Genomic DNA, 17171 nt, shown 5'->3' with positions numbered 1-17171 from the left:
TCGTACCTACAAAACACTTTTCTGCAGGGGCAGCTCGTAGATAGGCGCTGTAGCTAGTCATACCATATTTTTGTGATTGAAAACCGGGACTCTTCAGCACAACGCGCCTTCTGAGATCAACGTGGTTCATATTTTACTAGGAGTATGAAACTATTTTGCATTCCTATTGTCAGGGACAACTAAAATAGTAAGACACCAAGAAAAAATAAAATAATGCATTTTACTAGGAAACAAAACACTGTTCAAGCATTTGTAAATTTACATGGTCGCCCATTTATACGCCCAATCACCTATATATACCAGGGTTTCTTAGCTGGGGATCATGGGGTCGTTCTACGGGGGCTACGAGCAGATTCCTCACTAGTAAGCAATGGTGTGGTAGTAGGGGAAGATAAGGCACAGTGGTACACAAGTTTCCCACGTTTTTGTGTTTGTTGTGCAAAATTAGCGGCGCGAAAACTACTGCACACGTAGGCCTAGTAGTGAAGTGAAGTGTTTTGCAATCTACATTCTACATTTTCTATTGATGAGCATCGGTTTGTAAAGATTTTGCTTATTTTGGTATCATATGAATTTTTCTACGCAGTATAGAAAATATTTTGGAAAAAAGTTACCTAGTTTTTACTTTGCAGTGCTTTGAATCGGTGTGAGTGACTGAATCTGCTTTGATTTTAAGTAAGATCAGCAGAACAACCAATCTGACTGTTTGGCGTGTAACACTTCGGAATGTGTACTTCACTATTAGACGTATTACAATAACATCCTTCTAAGTCTCCAAATGCCGGTTTGGCGGCTTTTGTCATTCCTGTGTTCGAGCGAGATGAACCGTGACGTTTACGAATCTCATCTCAAGTTGTAATTTGCCTATTGCTGATTAGGCCTAGTAGTTGTTCTAGGAACGACTTGCATATGGCCAGATAAACATGTATCAGTTTTGTAGTTATTTAATTAGTTCAACTGTCGAAGTATAGAAAAAGTTTGACATTTTAAACGTGGCCAAGACGAGTACTACATCTTGAGTTAGGCTAACTGGAGAACAAAAACAGGTGTGTCTCAGAAAGAGATACAATCCTTTTTTAAATACCTCGCAGACATAGCGCTAATAGCAAAAAAGACGTTGTTAAACCAGTTTTAAACAAGCTTTACTATAGATTTAGATTTACTATAAGTCGCCGTATGTCCTAAAGTTTTGCGATTTCGATGATGTTTTTCGACGTTCCACGTATCGGCTAAAAACGTGTGTTAGACCTTAGCCTAAATAGCAGGTGAAAATTGATGAACTTTGACTTTTTGGCCCAAAATTGCAGTCTTGACTTTAACATTCTATTTTCTATAACTCTATTCGATTCTATAAGGTTTTACAAGCATATACGGCGCCTAAGATCGCTGTTATGTTTCAGACTATTGAGACAGGTTAGTGCATTGTTATTACTTAATGGACTAGTTACTAGCCACTGGTAGAAGACATCGCTTAAACATGATCTAAGCTTGAAGGCTTCCAATTTTTTGACCTAAACAGCAGTTTATGGAGTTTCTACTTTTTTGCTGCAACTTGGGTAGGGATTTTTCCCCGAGGCTAGACTGGCCTCCAGGTATGCGACTTCAAGCTTCACACATGGACAAGGCAATAGTTTGTGATGCCCGATAAGTAAGTTATTTCTTAGATATTCCTATAGCTACATACATTATTTTAGTTTGAATTAATTTAAATAAGCTTAAAAGTTGCTTTGACCCTGCTGTGCTGGTTATTGAATGTTACGGTGAGCTAAAGCCGGAGTTAGCCGTGAGCTAACTATATAGCTATGTAAAATAGCTGTCAAGAGTGCAGATTAAGGTAAATTGCAATATTATTTATTAATACTGTTAACACATGGCAGGATTTTTTGTTCCCGAAGATGAAATCATTGAAGAGTAGGAACAAACTTGCTGTATTTTGCATGGCAACAAGAATTGGTAGGCTACAGGCTTAGCCAATGTAATAGCCTACTCATAGGTGAGCAGTACTATAGTACCAAATTACTTTATTGCGGTACTTTTTCAAAATTGATACCGGTACCGTCGGTACTTTTGAAAAACTACCCAATCTCTGTAGGCTACCTAATTATTTTTTCAAGAAATTTCAGTCGGTCCCGGTACTCGGTACTTTTCACGTGATTATTTCATAATTTTAACAAGTATGTTTTTAAAAATACATGTCAATTAATCCTTAATACATCTAGAAATGTCAAGTAAAATTGCAAGCGATTAACGTCTCATATGTTTTGACCTGGAGTAACCTCTACCGGCGGTATAATAGCGGCAATGTTCCCTCTAAGCTGCGCGCGTGCGCAAATACGCGCTGCTGACACGGTCTCCGCGCACAGAAAATCTGTGCTGCGCACAAGAAAAAAATCCAACCTGCATTGAAAATAAAATAAACGCATAATAATGGCCACAGTGCGCACGTGGCTCGTCTGATGTTGCTCACAGTGGTCCAAGGGACCGCTCAGGGAGTTAGTGTGTTTGCTCAGACTCGTGAAAAATTAGAGGGAACATTGAATAGCGGTAAACATTGCATTTGCAGCAGCATCTTTCACACTAATACAGTACCGAGTACCAACAAAGTACCGAACTACTTTTCAAAAATAGTACCAAAACCATCGACCGTACGTTCATAGTACCGACTGCCACCTCTGTTAATACTATGTTTACGTCTAGGCATAATTTTAACAACAAAATGTGATTGAATATTTAATCATATTCAATCAGCAGTTGCAACAACAATGACAAAAAGTTGAGCAACTGGTTATCGAATTCTTTAGTGAAACAAACGTTTCGCAAACCCATGCGGGTGAGCTTCGTCTGTGCAGATTACAATAATAGAGAATGATATGTCTGTGCTATATCAACATGCACTCCGGGATTCAACGTTGTGGGCTTTCTGCTGAGAGAAAAGGCTAATTTAGAAAAAAAAACTTACAACAATCCTATTTCTCTCAACTGCTTTGTAGCGATATCCATCTACACTTATCTAGGCATCACGTACAGGTCTATTTTTGCAATGAAAGTGAATATAAACCCTTGTAGAATTGCAGCGGCTCGTGTGGTATTTTCTAATAACATTGCATCATCTGTTGAAATGTGTTTTCCAACTTGTGATTAACATTTATGAACATGTTTTTTGGAAAAAGGTTTTTTCAACTTGCCATGCACCTGACGCCTTTGTTTATCAGGTCGCACGTTTCAACGTCCCATCCACATTCTACGCAATATAAAAGCGCAAACTTTTATCAGTGACTAGAAGAGAGAGATTGCTGACCAAATCTCTGTCCGATTCGGTGAATAGGAGCATTTTTAAAACTTGTAGATAGGCAGTTTTCAAGATGCGACTCGCTTAATACCTGTAATCGCATAATAACGTGTATACAACATCAAATAAACACTTTCACTTGTAAACGATATGTTGAACGCAAGAACTATAGACTTAGCTTCTTTTACTAGATAAACCATTCATGCCCCAAAAACTTCTTCAGACTGACGCTAGTGACATAAAAACGAAGAGTGCTGTAAGAAACCATTTAAGATGATTATTTATCTAATGGTTGTTCCTGTATTTAATAACAGGCAACACGCTCACGATTGTGCTGTAATGACAACGTCGCTTCGTAAAAATCGGGTCTGACACGGTGGCAAATTATATACACAATATTAAAGCAAAGCTCCTTAAACAGAGTCGAATAAAAAGCAACAATAGCCTATGTCAGAAATCAATTAACCGTTGAACCTCGTTGTGAAAGATCTCGCATTTCAGTTCCTGGTGAACTTGTCGATAGTGCTGGTCGTGCACCTAGTTTGTGTAGGACCAACTTTACTTGCTTTTCAACAAATGTGGAGTAAATAAATGGATTTAAGAGGCTGTTGATCGGCAAAAGTACACCAGCTGTAAAGATTTCAATGCCTGGAGGAAGGTCAACGCCTCCCACACTCACGTAAGTCATGATGCAAACGGGAATCCAACACAACATATCTGTAACTATGAGCAAGGTGATGCGTCTCTGCAACGTTCCACTTTGCTTTTTGGATCGTGGGCTTTGACCAGGCGTCTTGGATGCCTTTCTCCAAATCGTGATGTAACCAGCACAGACAGATAAAAATGATAGAAGATTAAATGTGATGATAACGACAGAGTAGATCCAGAACCTGTCGTTACGAGTCGCAAAGAATGTCGGCAGACACACGCTGGTCGTTCCGTAATACCCAATCACCCCTTGTGGAGCAAACTGAGAAAAAGAATTCTTTAGAAATGCTTTAGCAGTTGTCAAGGGATCCCCAGATTCCTCCATTGTCGTGTTGGTGATACCCGACAACCTACAAGCAAACGATATGAGGAACTCTTCAGTAACTGTATCAGATGTCGCAAATTGACTGACGAAGACAATTCCTCGACTAAAATGAGGAAGAAATGTGGGCAATGTGGCAAGTAAAATTGAAACCAACCACGCAAAAGTGACCGCTGCTGTCCAAAGTTTTGGCGACCTCACATGACCATTAAACGGCCATAGCACGGACGAAAATCGGAAAGCAGTGAGGAGTAGCATCACAAAGCAAGACGTTTCGCTGGAAATCATGCAGATGACTCCGGCAAATGAACAAACTGAACTTGTTCTCCATTCATAGTCGAATTCAGAATAGCTACCAGCGTATTCCACTCCTTTTCCCAAGATTATTAACAAATATACTCCCATAAGGAAGTCAGAAATGGAAAGGTTAAGGAGTAGAATATGGTTAGATTTAGCCTCAAGCCCAACATGCTTTCTTCGTAGCCGCTTGATGGTCGATATAATGACGTGGCCGTTACCCAACATAATGAGTAATGAAGCCATCCAAAACCACCCTTCTAAGTGCTTGTCGCTGATCAAATTTAAACGTGATGAAAATATTCCAGACCTAAACTCATCCGACCCATCGATACAATCCCGCTGTCCATCTAAGACAAGAGCTTCAGGAATTGATATTAATCCTCCTTTAACTTCACATTTGTGTCGATGAGGACAATCATTCTCATCACTTCCATCGTCGCAATCCAATCTCCCGTCGCATCGCTGTAAAATGTCTACACTGACCTTAGTCCCAGCTTTACAATCGAATCTCTTCGAACACAGGCGTTCATCAAATCCTTGAGGACAATTGGAGTTATTGAGGAACTTCCAAGCCTCGTCAATCTCGCCATCGCAATAACGATCTCCTATGAGGTAGAATGTGGCGCATACGTCAGAACAGAATGGTGGAGGGCTAGGGCACGACTTGCACTCGTCCGAAAAATCTTTACACTCCGGTCTACCGTCGCACAGGGTCGCTACAACCACGGCCTGCTTGGTTTGACACTCGATCGTAGCCGCTTCAAGAAAGCTTTGGCAAGTATCACCAATACATGGTTTAGATGAATTAATACCAGCCGCGCTTTCATCTCCTATGATTGTATTTACGTTGCAATGCTCGGTCGTTACACATTGCGTTGCAGCGACATCCTCACAAAGGCACTCATCAGATGAGTCATAGCAATCTAATTTACCGTCACACACTTGTTGCGAAGCGATGATTAATTTGCTGTCCAGGCATCTGAAGCAATGAAATGCTCCACTTTCGTCAAAACATAAATCAGACCCATCATAGCAATCTGCTTTGTTGTCGTACAAGTTCACTTGAGGAAGTGCGCATGCGCGAGGAGAGAATACTGAAGAACATTTGAAACCGAAGTCGGCTGTTATTTCGTCACTTCCGTCTTCACAATCCTTCCTGTAATTGCAGAAATCCATCTCGCCCAGAATAGGAGTTCCATCTGCGCATTGCATGACAGTGCAATGGCTTGAATCAGTATCGTTGGAACAAAATGAAGTGCAAATGTACTCATGACTTGGACGATCATGGTCCAGGCGTTTTAGAGAAGGAACTTTGAAACAAGTTGCGACGTCACACCAAGGCGAAATACAAACTGTTATATTTTTCAGCCGAAAAATGTTCAAATCGCAAGAACCGCATTTCCGTTTGTGAATTGTTATCACTTGGTCTTCGTCGTTACAGCTGTCGCAGTCACATTTGCCATCATTCACGTGTTGCATTGAGAGGCAGCCCTGACTGACACCACAAGTAGGATAATCCTCTAGAAAGCATAAACATTTGAATGTATTCACTGGACAGGTGCAATTGAGTTCGTCGGATGAATCGTCGCAATCCGATTTAGCATCGCATCTTTCTGCAAATCATAATTAATTTATGACATAAATTTCGTGCATGTATTAATTGACTATCTATTTTATGGTTTATTGTTGACAAAAATCACTTGAATGCTTTCAAAGTTTTTAAAGGGAGTTAAAATTTTTCAATTATTGAGTTAATTTTTATTCATGGAAAGCCGACAAAATTAAGCTCACCTTCATCAGAATAACATTGTAAGCCATAATTTTGACAGCTTTTATTGTCATGTTGGGCGCAGGCGCAAGTGCGAGGTTTCCACGATGGACAGGAATTGCAATTAAGTTCATCACTGCCGTCAGTGCAGTCATAGAAACCATCACAGAAAGCTATTATGACAGAATTATTTTTATTAAATATTTGAATTAGAAGAATTAGTTTGCAAACCTTTGTTTGTAAACAGCAGTCTAAGTCGTCATATTTCTTACACCAAGATTAGTTTGTTAAGAGACAATTTTACCGTCTTCACTGAAACATGGTGGATCATGTTCCTCGCACGTGTTGTTGGTAACTTGGTTGCAAGCACATCGATGTTGTCGCGACGACGTGCAAACCTCGCAACCCAATTCGTCGCTGTGGTCTTCACAGTCCAGTATTCCATCGCATTTCCCTATGAAAAATGATTAAAAACCATTTCATCGTGTCACAATTAACAAGAGAAAAACTAATATTTCATTACACCAGGATTTTACACAAAGCAAGCCCTACTTACAGCTTTCTTGGTAACACGACAAGTATTCACATGTGTTGTTTCCATCTGCATTGTTACAACCACAATTGAGAGGTCTAGTTTCCGGACAAATGTGGCAATTCCATTCATCGCTTCCATCTGCGCAGTCGTGGTATCCATCGCACATGTCTGTCAATTAAACGTCGTAGAAAATTATGTGAAATGTCGTAGACAGGAGTTTTTGCAAGGTTTGATTTTGGCGATGGCAATATTAATAGAATAGTTAATAGAATTAATAGAAATCTTAAGGGACCGCAACTTTTAAGGAAAAACAGCTAACTTTCTGTTGCAGCTGCAAGGGTATAAATTCTAAGAGACCTTTGAAGAGATTTAAAACTTTTAAGATTTTTCACTTTTACCAAAAGAACTATTTTCAAACCAAACATATTACGATTACGCAATGCTTGCAAAGCATATATATGATAATGCTCACATTCCTCATGAAAGCAATGCTCGCCGAATCCTTCACACGTATTGTTACCAGCTTGGTTGCAGGCACAACGTTCCGGTGCCCACCAGCTGCAAGTGTCGCAATTTTCCTCATCGCTGTGATCTTCGCAATCAACGAAACCATCGCATTTCCCTACATGCAAATAATAGATAAGTCACACGAACCAACAAAGTGTGCTGATAATACAACGCCTGCTTGAGACAATTTGGTAATTATTTATGTTTTGACTTACAACTTTCCGTATAACATGGCAAGTCATGGCATGTGCTGTCTTCTTGATTGCAAGCACAGTTGAGCGGTCTTGTTGATGGACACGGGAAGCAATATCCTTCGTCACTCCCGTCTTCGCAGTCTACGTATCCATCGCATAAGTCTGCAAATCACAAACATTTATACAATTTATGTAGTTACAGGTAGAAATTGAGCTAAAAATCGTGCAACAGCTACGACGTTAAAAAGTCAAAATCTGTGAATATATTAATACAGCTGTGATAGTGTAATAAATCCAGTGGACAGCAATTATGTTATTAGTATAGCAGCAGTAGTCAAATAAACTATTACAGCAAAAATCTTAATTCAAACTAAAACCAAGCAAACTATATACGCTTATATATGTTTTTTTGATATCATTATGTTAGTATCCTTAATATATCCTACAACATAGCAAATATATATAATTCGCATAAGCAAAACCGGGGCCAATGCCAGAACGGAATGAAATGATATCTTGAAAATGTTAAACTTATGAACTTCTTATTATTTGCTAACAGCTTCGGAAACTCGTTGTTCTTGCTGTTGCTGTGTTTGTTCCTGATAACCTGACCTTTTGTAGTACATTTGCATTATTGCCATCTTGCATATTTGCCCTTTCAGCTTTGCCTCTGATTTCTTGTTCCCTAACTGTTTGTAAGTCTGTTCTTTATTGTGCTATAGCGGTTGTGATTTTTCTCCGCAGAGAATGGCGAAAACACGATACAATACAAATTGTAAGCTGTCATTAAATCTACTTTCTGGTAACGCATGCACTTGCCAGTTTCTTTGAAGCACTTCCATCCATGTCCTTGGCACGTGTAATTATTTTCCTGGTTACATTCACAACGAACAGGTCTCGACGATGGACAATCACAATTCCATTCATCGCTTCCATCCTCGCAGTCTGCGTGCCCATTGCACTTTACTACGAAATGAAAAATATTTGTTTACTTATTGTTATCTTTGAATAATCCGATTATACTGATATCAAGCACTCGGTGACAAACATACAATGACTTACAGTTGTTGTCATAGCACGCCCTTCCTTCGCATGTATTGTTGCCGTTTTGGTTACAGGCACATACTAATTGATCAGATGAACATGTGTCGCAAATTTGTTCGTCTGAGCCATCTTCGCAATAGTCGTATCCATCACATGCATCTAATACATTGTTTACATTTTGTATTATTTTAAGGTGAAAAAGCATTTTCCAACGAAATGAAACATCCTCCAACTTGGATGTACAACAAACAAATTTTGTCCACACAATACAATGCATAATGCGCAGTCACGTATCCACACAAGCTTGAAGTTTTAACTTAACAGTATTCGCACAATTGGCGGCTAAAAGTTGTTAAGAAAATAATCTTTTACTCCGCAACCATTTCATAAAAAATCGTTGAAAGTTTGTAGCGTAGCATCTTCAGCTCAAGGAAGTGTGCAACGTTATGCAGAGAAATAAGAACAACTTTTTTGTCTTTAAAATGTTAATTTAGTAATTAGTTTGAACAAAAATAATTTAAACTTGCCTGAAACTCCAAAACACGCGTTAATCGTTTCACAGCCTTCTGTGCCATTTCTATTGCATTTACATGCATAGGGCTGGTGAGAAAACAAACAATCCGGGCAATTCTTTTCATCAGTTCCATTAATGCAGTCATCAAATCCGTCACATTCCCACCATGATGTTATAAAAAGACCGTCCCCACATTGAAAACCTTGATCCTCTACGCATTGTCCGCCATATTCGTCCCTTGACGTCACGCATTGCTCTTCGTAATCACACAACAAGCTTTCATCGACGCACTGGAACACCGAGCGGCAATCTTCCAGGCCACCGCGCTCACAAACGCTGCATTGAAACCTGCCGGAAGGACACTGGCAATCGATTTCGTCAGCCCCGTTGGAGCAATCTTTGAAGGCGTTACACACGGACGACCATGGAATGCATTCTGGTTCGTGATCAGATCCTTCATCTCCACATTTGCAGTTGAATTCATCAGACCCACAACGCGGTCTGTGGTAATGGCAATCACCTAAGTATACCAAGAAATATAAGTTGGACATCAAGTAAACAGAATAGCTACAAAGCTCATTCCTGTAATGGCCAACCGGAGATGTGTCACATTCCATCAAAATATTTTTGGTTCATAAATGATAATGCTCGAAAGCAAAGGCAATACAACATGTGCACAGTACACTTCTTGATATTGTGTACATGACACGACAAATTTGTAAAAATTTACTTTTACTTACGTAAATCATAAAAGGATGGTTGCCCATATGCAGAGGATACAAGAACTAGAAGTAGGGTTCTGGTTACTCTCATATCAACCTTGCAGTAAAGATGTTTCAAGAAATATCACAAGGTTGGCGGACAAAAGATCAAAACAAATTAGACTCTTTGCAGTTTATGTCGCAAAACCACCTTTGTCTTTTATTAAGTCCTGCAAGGTTTAAAGATCATTCTGCAAATTTTTACCTTCCAACTAAGCGCAATATACAATGCTTTGCAATGCAAAGTAATAAAAACTAGCTCCCTTCTTTTTTCGAAACCATTTAGATATTCGCGAAGAGCTCTTCCAAAACTCAGCCTCATACCTAATACGACACAAACGGAGCCGCTCAATTACACTAACACGCGTTCATGCAAAATTTAGTACTGAACCTTTTCGGCTTTCTTAGCGGCCTGAAAAAATTTGACAACCCACCAGTTGAGATGTACTGACTTGCATTATTCGCACGGCGTCAAATTGTGTTATGTAAAATCAATACAAAACGCTGGTGATTTATCTGTACGTCAGGGAAGGTGACGAAAAATTATTATTAATATGTTTGGGTTTTCTTAATATGGTGCATACGTTGAGTAAAACTAATGGAGTTACAAGCGGTAGATTAGTATGTGTTATGACGTCATGTTATGAAACCACGCATAGTAATTTATCGTTACTATAAAAGTATAAATAGTCGTATAAGCTGTGGTTCAATTTAAATGCATAACGTTGATTCATCATACAGATGGGTACTGTATGGTGTATATTGGGCTAAGTAACGTAAGAGTTAACGACACCAAATCAGCAACCTGACCCAGATTGCTATAGCTATGACGAAACGAAGTAAAGAAATAAAATCATATAAACTTGGATGCTTGGCGCTCACTCTATTGACGAAAAGGCAAAAAGACAACACCTGGAAGCCAGAAACGTTAAGCAACCTTTTAGACTTGTTTTGAGTTGTCCAGAAAGATTCAAAAAGTATCTGCTATGATAAACATACTTTTTTATGTACTTTGTCACTTCATACCGATTCTTTGAGGAAATGCAGAATTACAACACTCGGTATGTGATAAAATCTGTAGTGGATGTTTTAAATCTTTTCCACCTTTTGATTTGTGTTACACAACACAAAGTTATGTAACACCAAGTCATCTTAAGTATGCGAATGCAATCACTCATAGCCATAAATATGAATAATTTAGTGGATGATACACTTACACATAGTCATTCATACCGATTGAAGCACAATACATATATAATTTTCATTTACGTACAAGTGACCGGTTTTTCATACAACCCTGACACCGTCGATGACGTCATGAACGCAAATAATAGGATCGCTACCCTAGCTAAAGGCCGTGCAATTTTTTTCTCCTGTTGGATCGCCATCACACCGACTTGAAGCAGCCACAAGCGCACCATCGTTTCATTTTCTTCCCGACCAAAGTCGTTCATCCTATTGCACTGTGCGGACTTGGTGTTTGGACTGCAGTATGGCGCGTCAGCAATTTTAATTCGTAAAGTACAATGACGTTATACATTTTTATATTTATATTGCATGAAGAAATGAAATATTATAATAATTCGCATAACACAGACGAGTCGAATAAAATTAATTTTTTTCAAAAACAATAGGGTATGATCACAATCAGCTCTATAATGTTCACAATGCCGCCGCTTTGCGGTACAGATATTGTAGTTTTGCACAGAAACATTTCAGCAATCTATGTGGCCCACCTGAAATAGCTTCGCGACTCACCGGCTGAGATGCAATGATAATTTTTATCTTGTTAAAACATTGTTGTTGTTGTTGTTTATTGTTAAAATTTCCGTATTTTACATCATTCCAACTTTAACGCTGCTGACGTCGTAGAAAACATCCATGCACGTTAAACAGAGTCATGACGTAAGACTGAGAAGTATGACAGCACACATAACTTTGCAATCAAAAGCAGACCACACAAGTTTTGCACAAACTCTTACTGACAAGTGTCTGTGACATTTTTTTCACATAAAGCGAATTGGGTCAAGGAACACCGATAATCGAGTGCTCCGTTGTAGCCAGGCCGATTCACCACAGCACAATCTTCATCTCCTGAATTGTTTGGTTCACCAGCTACCCAGTTGACGTTTCCTTCAGCCGCTCGTACGCCGTCTATCCACATCCACTGTCCTTCTCGAGAAATGTCATTCAATCCTATCCACACATTTTGGGAAGATTTAATTACTTCGGTGAGAAGTTTCCTGCAAAAAAACGTTACTTCGTTGTCTTCTGCCATTACGGTAATGCACATTTCTGGCCGTGGTTGTGGTAATATTTTATTTATGTGACAGTTTTATTCTATTTCTAACCTTTCAATGGCGACATTCCTCATTCCAACAGCGGCCAGATCACCGCCCATTGCTTGGCACAAACGTCGACTTTCTTGCCAGTTTTGTTGAGTTTCAGTAAGGCGATATTGATATCCGTTAGACGGCGTATACCAACCACTTTCAGCCAATTGGGAAGTAGCTTTAAAAAGTAATTAGTCAAATAAGAAACTGCCAATATCAACATTGATAAGCATAGTATATAATTTAGGAAGAAGTACATAGAAAAAAGTAAATTAAATAACAAATTTTCAATGTTTTATTAGCTTAGTATAGGCCGACTAAAGGCTTTCAGAAACTTTCCTGATACCTGAGCATAGTTGATACTACAAGCTTCCAAGGGATAGTCAAGAACTAGCATTTTCGGTCTGAACTACGTACGTTTCAACGCCAGTTATAATGGCTTTCATAACATCCTGTTGAACTTTCTTGGTTATTTCGGCCTAATTAATATTACCAATTCTTTGATAGAACGACATCTTTGTTCAATGCATTTTATCATTTTACGTGAAGCAAAAATAAACTGAATGCCCATGACAGGTTTAAATCTAAAGCGTGAAAGGGCAGAATGTAGCCGACCAACAGGAGAATTTTTGTACGTGCGCAGAAAAAAGTGAAAACACAGTCAAACAAAACCTATTTGCTCGCACGGCGTTACTTCTGATAGGATGAAAAAAGTCGGGTTACTTTTTAATAAATCTAATAACTCGATAATATCATATGAAAGAAAACATTATTATTAACAACGGCACCAAACCTTGGCAAAGGCGTGATATTTTGTCCTGAAGTGGTCTTATGGCGTCATTTATGAGAGCTTGGGTTTCTGATAGCAAATCAGCTGCAAAAAAAACATCCATAACAAACAAAATTGTCGCATGATTTTGAAAATCTTACATTTATGACCACACAATGTATTGCAAATAAAATCAGGAGAAAATTGCAACAGTTCAATTTACTACGTCAGTGTGTGATCTAAAGCACACCTCTTAAGCGTCTAATTTCTTCACGGTCGGATGACCCGGGTTCACCTTTGGATCCTTTGTCACCTTGTACACCCCTGTCACCGGGACTTCCCCGTTTACCGGGGTAACCTGTTGGGCCCCGAATGTTGGATGCTGTGTCTTGGGGGTTGATACCAGTAAATGCGTCACTATTTCTCAAGCAAGTCAAGTATTCTTGTCCGTTTACAAGTGATGCGGTGACAAATAAGAAGCATACAAATATCATCATCATCATGTTTTAGTGTTTACTTTTCAAAACAAAGACTTAATCTATAAGAAAATGGACGTAAGGTTGAGCATTGAAAATAAAAACAACATAAACGATATTTTCGCGGGCCCTTATGACGTTGTTTTTTGTACAAATAGTCCTATCGTTTAAACTGCAATATTAAAAAACTTATCTGCCCTTAACTGCAATATTAAAACTCAGGCATGGCAATATTTAAAAAATAAGTAGGCCTACTATATTGCATATATACTTAACCACTCCGTCAAGCGATATAGTGCCGAGTAATATAATTTAAAGTACTGTATTAGCCTGATGTACTTTCATATGGTCGAAGACGTCAAAAATACATTATGTCTCTGAGACAGATAGATAAATCTGACGTATATCTTATGCGACTGCTACCAGTGAACTGTAAATTTGCTTAGTCGCACTGACGTCACTATCATGCGTTAATTAACTTATGTATTTACAAAATTAAAATATAACATAGTACTCAAAAATTTCCTTTAACTAGTAACAAAAAGCTTACTCATTTGCGTAATAATATTCGATATGTATAAATTTTGTGTCATTCATATGCTTTTATTTTTTTCTTTGCTGATCCTGATGATCACATTTTAACCAACAGACATTTTTCTAAGTTGAAATTAGAAAATTTGATTTAAAATTAAAGGTTTAATGCACTGTTTAAACTTACATATATTATTGTTTGCTTTCGTGTTCTGTGCTGGCCTGGTCATGCTTGGGTAGGTAAGTTTACTAATTTTAACAGCGAATGCTTTTTATTCTATTTTTGGACAAAATTTTCTATTCTTGACGATTTTTCCCCAGATTTGCAAACTTTTTAGGAATACGCAAAATTGGATACGTATGCTTTTTTGACCCTAAAAACGTAACATTGAGTGTTTCGAATTTAACTCTGGAGAGCGTTGCACAAGTATGATATTGATAGCAACCATTAAATAGTATTATAATAGCCATTAAACTGCGGTACAAACGTTCTAAAGGTTGTTTCTGTTTGAAAAATAGACATTAAACAGTTGCAAGTCACCGTCCACTGTGAATGTGGTTGCCAGGATTCTTTGCTTATTTGCGATTGTTTTCGATCCTTTCGAGATAAAAATAATCGTAAAGAAAACCGAGGTGTTCTATCTCTTGGAACTCTTATTCGGTTCTCATTGGTTTTCTTTTCAAGTCTGCGGAGAAACACCGAAGCAGGTGGAAGTCAATCGCCGGGTAACCTACTCAAGCGTGACCAAAGATTGAATTTAAAAAGCAAGTGCAGTCATGCGTGAACTTCAGCAACCGAATATCATGAAGCGAGACCTTTCTAATATCCGCTAAGCTCTCATTTTTTAAATCAGTTTTTCTTCCAATTTCCATCTATGGTCAAGAAGCTTGGATATTTACCGATAAATTGCGCTTGAAAGTGGATGTTTCAGAATCAGAATTTCTAAAAAGTGTTCATGGTATAACTTATACCAGATGAATAGAACAACACTGCAATACGCCATTCTCTAAAAATTAAAACCCTTAACTTACCCTTACTTCTTCAAATTACGATTTCCTATGACAAATAAGTATTTTCGTTGCTGTATTACTTGTGTGAAGTATTACACAACAAACATATTCGCCATAAAGACCGCGTACACTGACGACTATTGCTACAATATGAGCGAGGACGGTTGATGGTAATAACTTGTTTTACTTCTTCTTCAACGATATGAGTTCTCATTTCTCAAACGGCGTGACTATGCTGTTAGTTGCTTAAATTCTGTCTATGCATATTACTAAATGATAAAGTTCCCATTTTTATTTATTATCAGACACAAAGGCTTTCACCTTCGGGCAAAGCTGACTGAATGTTACATTGCGCAGTAGTAACCAGTGAAATCGATAACGTAAAGGAATAATTGCAAACATCACAACAGTATATATATGGCACACCAGTTCAAGCGAGGTAATTCATCTGAACGTCATTAGAAGAGAATTCAAGTCCGATCAACAACTGAATCGCAAGATCCCAAAATAAAACTCCAGCATTTCGAAAACAACACGTGACTCGTGACGTAACCGTCACATTACTAACTAGGATGGTATGATGAAGTCACCAGAATGCCTAAAAAAAACTTGCAAAACAAGTCATGCTTGCTATACCAAGCAGTAAAATATCAACGGTTCGACCATGAATTACTTTAGGTGAGTAATCTGGGTATCCCGGGGAACAAAGTAACAAATGCGGTCAAACGCGAATTGTTTAGTCACGGGTCGGCAACCTTTAGCATTGAAAGAACCATTTGGTCTCGTTTCCGCCAAACTCAAACCTACTCAGAGCCACAACACATAATTGACTACTTCAAACAAAAATCCTAACACTACATGTATAATTCGAACTAATGCTTTACAGTTACAGATAAAAACTTCAGTAGTTAACCTCACAAAATTCTCACTACAACGATGAACATCCGCAGAGTCATCAAACAAAGACCAATATCCAAGACATGCGACCTCGAACAAAAACAAACTTAGGATCACGTGAGTGACAAGCAGTCATGCGTAGTATGCCCGCGAAAACCACTGGGTAGTGTTTATATAAGATTTTCCACATCAGCATAAAACATTCTGAATAATAATCAGACAAACGCATTAAGTTATTACATCGTGACACTAATAACCACCATTAGCTAATCACATTAAGTTTTCCTAAATCAGCTCATTGGCTCTGACTGGCGGGAGCCAGAGCACAGAGATGAAAGAGCCGCGGATTGCCGACCTATGGTTTAGACTTCTCGATTCTCGTGATGGAAGGTTACTGTGGGTTTGGGAGAGCAGAAGAAAAAGGAACAAAATATATTGATCCGTGCTGTCTATACACATGATGTACTATTGAGTACCCAACAATCCATACTTCATTCGGAGTTGGGCATGCAAGTCGATTTTACATTGAAGCGTCAAAATTCTCAACACTCAGCTTACAGTGAGTGGTAAATTTGCGACGTTTTGCGGTGGAGTTTTGGAGCTAAATGCTTGGTTCTTATAAATACTCATGAACATGAATTTTCAAGTGAACTTACTAAAAGCCTTTTTTTACTTTCAAGGTAACTTATTACGACACTTGCCTCTCATTCTAAAATAACGAGATCTACCAACGCGCCTGTTTTAACTGTCATATCTGCTACGGTTCGTTTTTTTCTTACCATTTATTTCACAACCGCCTACACTTTGCATAACACACAAAATGTTAAGACAAATTGCGGGTAGTTTATATACACTGTGTGTATACGTTTTTATGAATAAAGGCTACTTATGTGTTTATAATAAAACTAATTGTGCTTTGGTTTTAAATTTTGTGTGTTATGTGAAAGCAAAATGTCGGTGATCGATTCACAAAAACTGTGACCAGTCGCGTAGTAAACAAATGATTTTCTCTTAACTTGTCTTCATTTTTCTTGCTGCTTTACTTTTACATTTTCATTTTTTAAGCTTTAATCTTAATTAATTTTCTATACTTTTCAAGATCTTCATTTAATTAACATGTTGCAAAATTTTTTCTCGAATTTCACGCATGAAAACCTTTCAAACTACACTGTTTCTGTCAGCTGATAAACCGTTCACTGTCAGTATGAGAGT

General features: G+C 38.3%; 2 protein-coding genes across 3 annotated transcripts; both read right to left on the bottom strand.

Moving 5' to 3' along the window:
• Positions 1-3389: 3389 nt before the first annotated feature.
• Positions 3390-10360, bottom strand: LOC143471153 (uncharacterized). Of its 2 annotated transcripts, XM_076969531.1 has the most exons (10): positions 9922-10360; positions 9195-9701; positions 8686-8826; positions 8443-8589; positions 7645-7785; positions 7395-7544; positions 6944-7090; positions 6692-6841; positions 6411-6560; positions 3390-6232 (listed from the first exon to the last, which is right to left on the bottom strand). In XM_076969531.1, exons 1-10 carry the CDS (start codon positions 9992-9994, stop codon positions 3747-3749), a joined length of 4092 nt encoding a protein of 1363 aa, XP_076825646.1. In that variant the 5' UTR covers positions 9995-10360; the 3' UTR covers positions 3390-3746. The 2 variants fall into 2 exon arrangements, with proteins under 2 accessions (XP_076825646.1, XP_076825647.1); XM_076969532.1 differs by lacking the exon at positions 6411-6560.
• A 1017-nt stretch (positions 10361-11377) lies between these two features.
• LOC143470143 (CD209 antigen-like protein C) lies at positions 11378-13578 on the bottom strand. Its single transcript, XM_076968075.1, has 4 exons — positions 13295-13578; positions 13069-13149; positions 12294-12453; positions 11378-12185 (listed from the first exon to the last, which is right to left on the bottom strand). The coding sequence occupies exons 1-4, from the start codon at positions 13545-13547 to the stop codon at positions 11921-11923; spliced, it is 759 nt and encodes a 252-aa protein (XP_076824190.1). The 5' UTR covers positions 13548-13578; the 3' UTR covers positions 11378-11920.
• Positions 13579-17171: the final 3593 nt, after the last annotated feature.

This window comes from Clavelina lepadiformis, chromosome 9, assembly GCF_947623445.1.
Source record: "Clavelina lepadiformis chromosome 9, kaClaLepa1.1, whole genome shotgun sequence".
Lineage (NCBI taxonomy): Eukaryota > Metazoa > Chordata > Ascidiacea > Aplousobranchia > Clavelinidae > Clavelina > Clavelina lepadiformis.
Note: the sequence above shows the minus strand (reverse complement) of the source record. Positions and strands in the feature narration are given on the sequence as shown.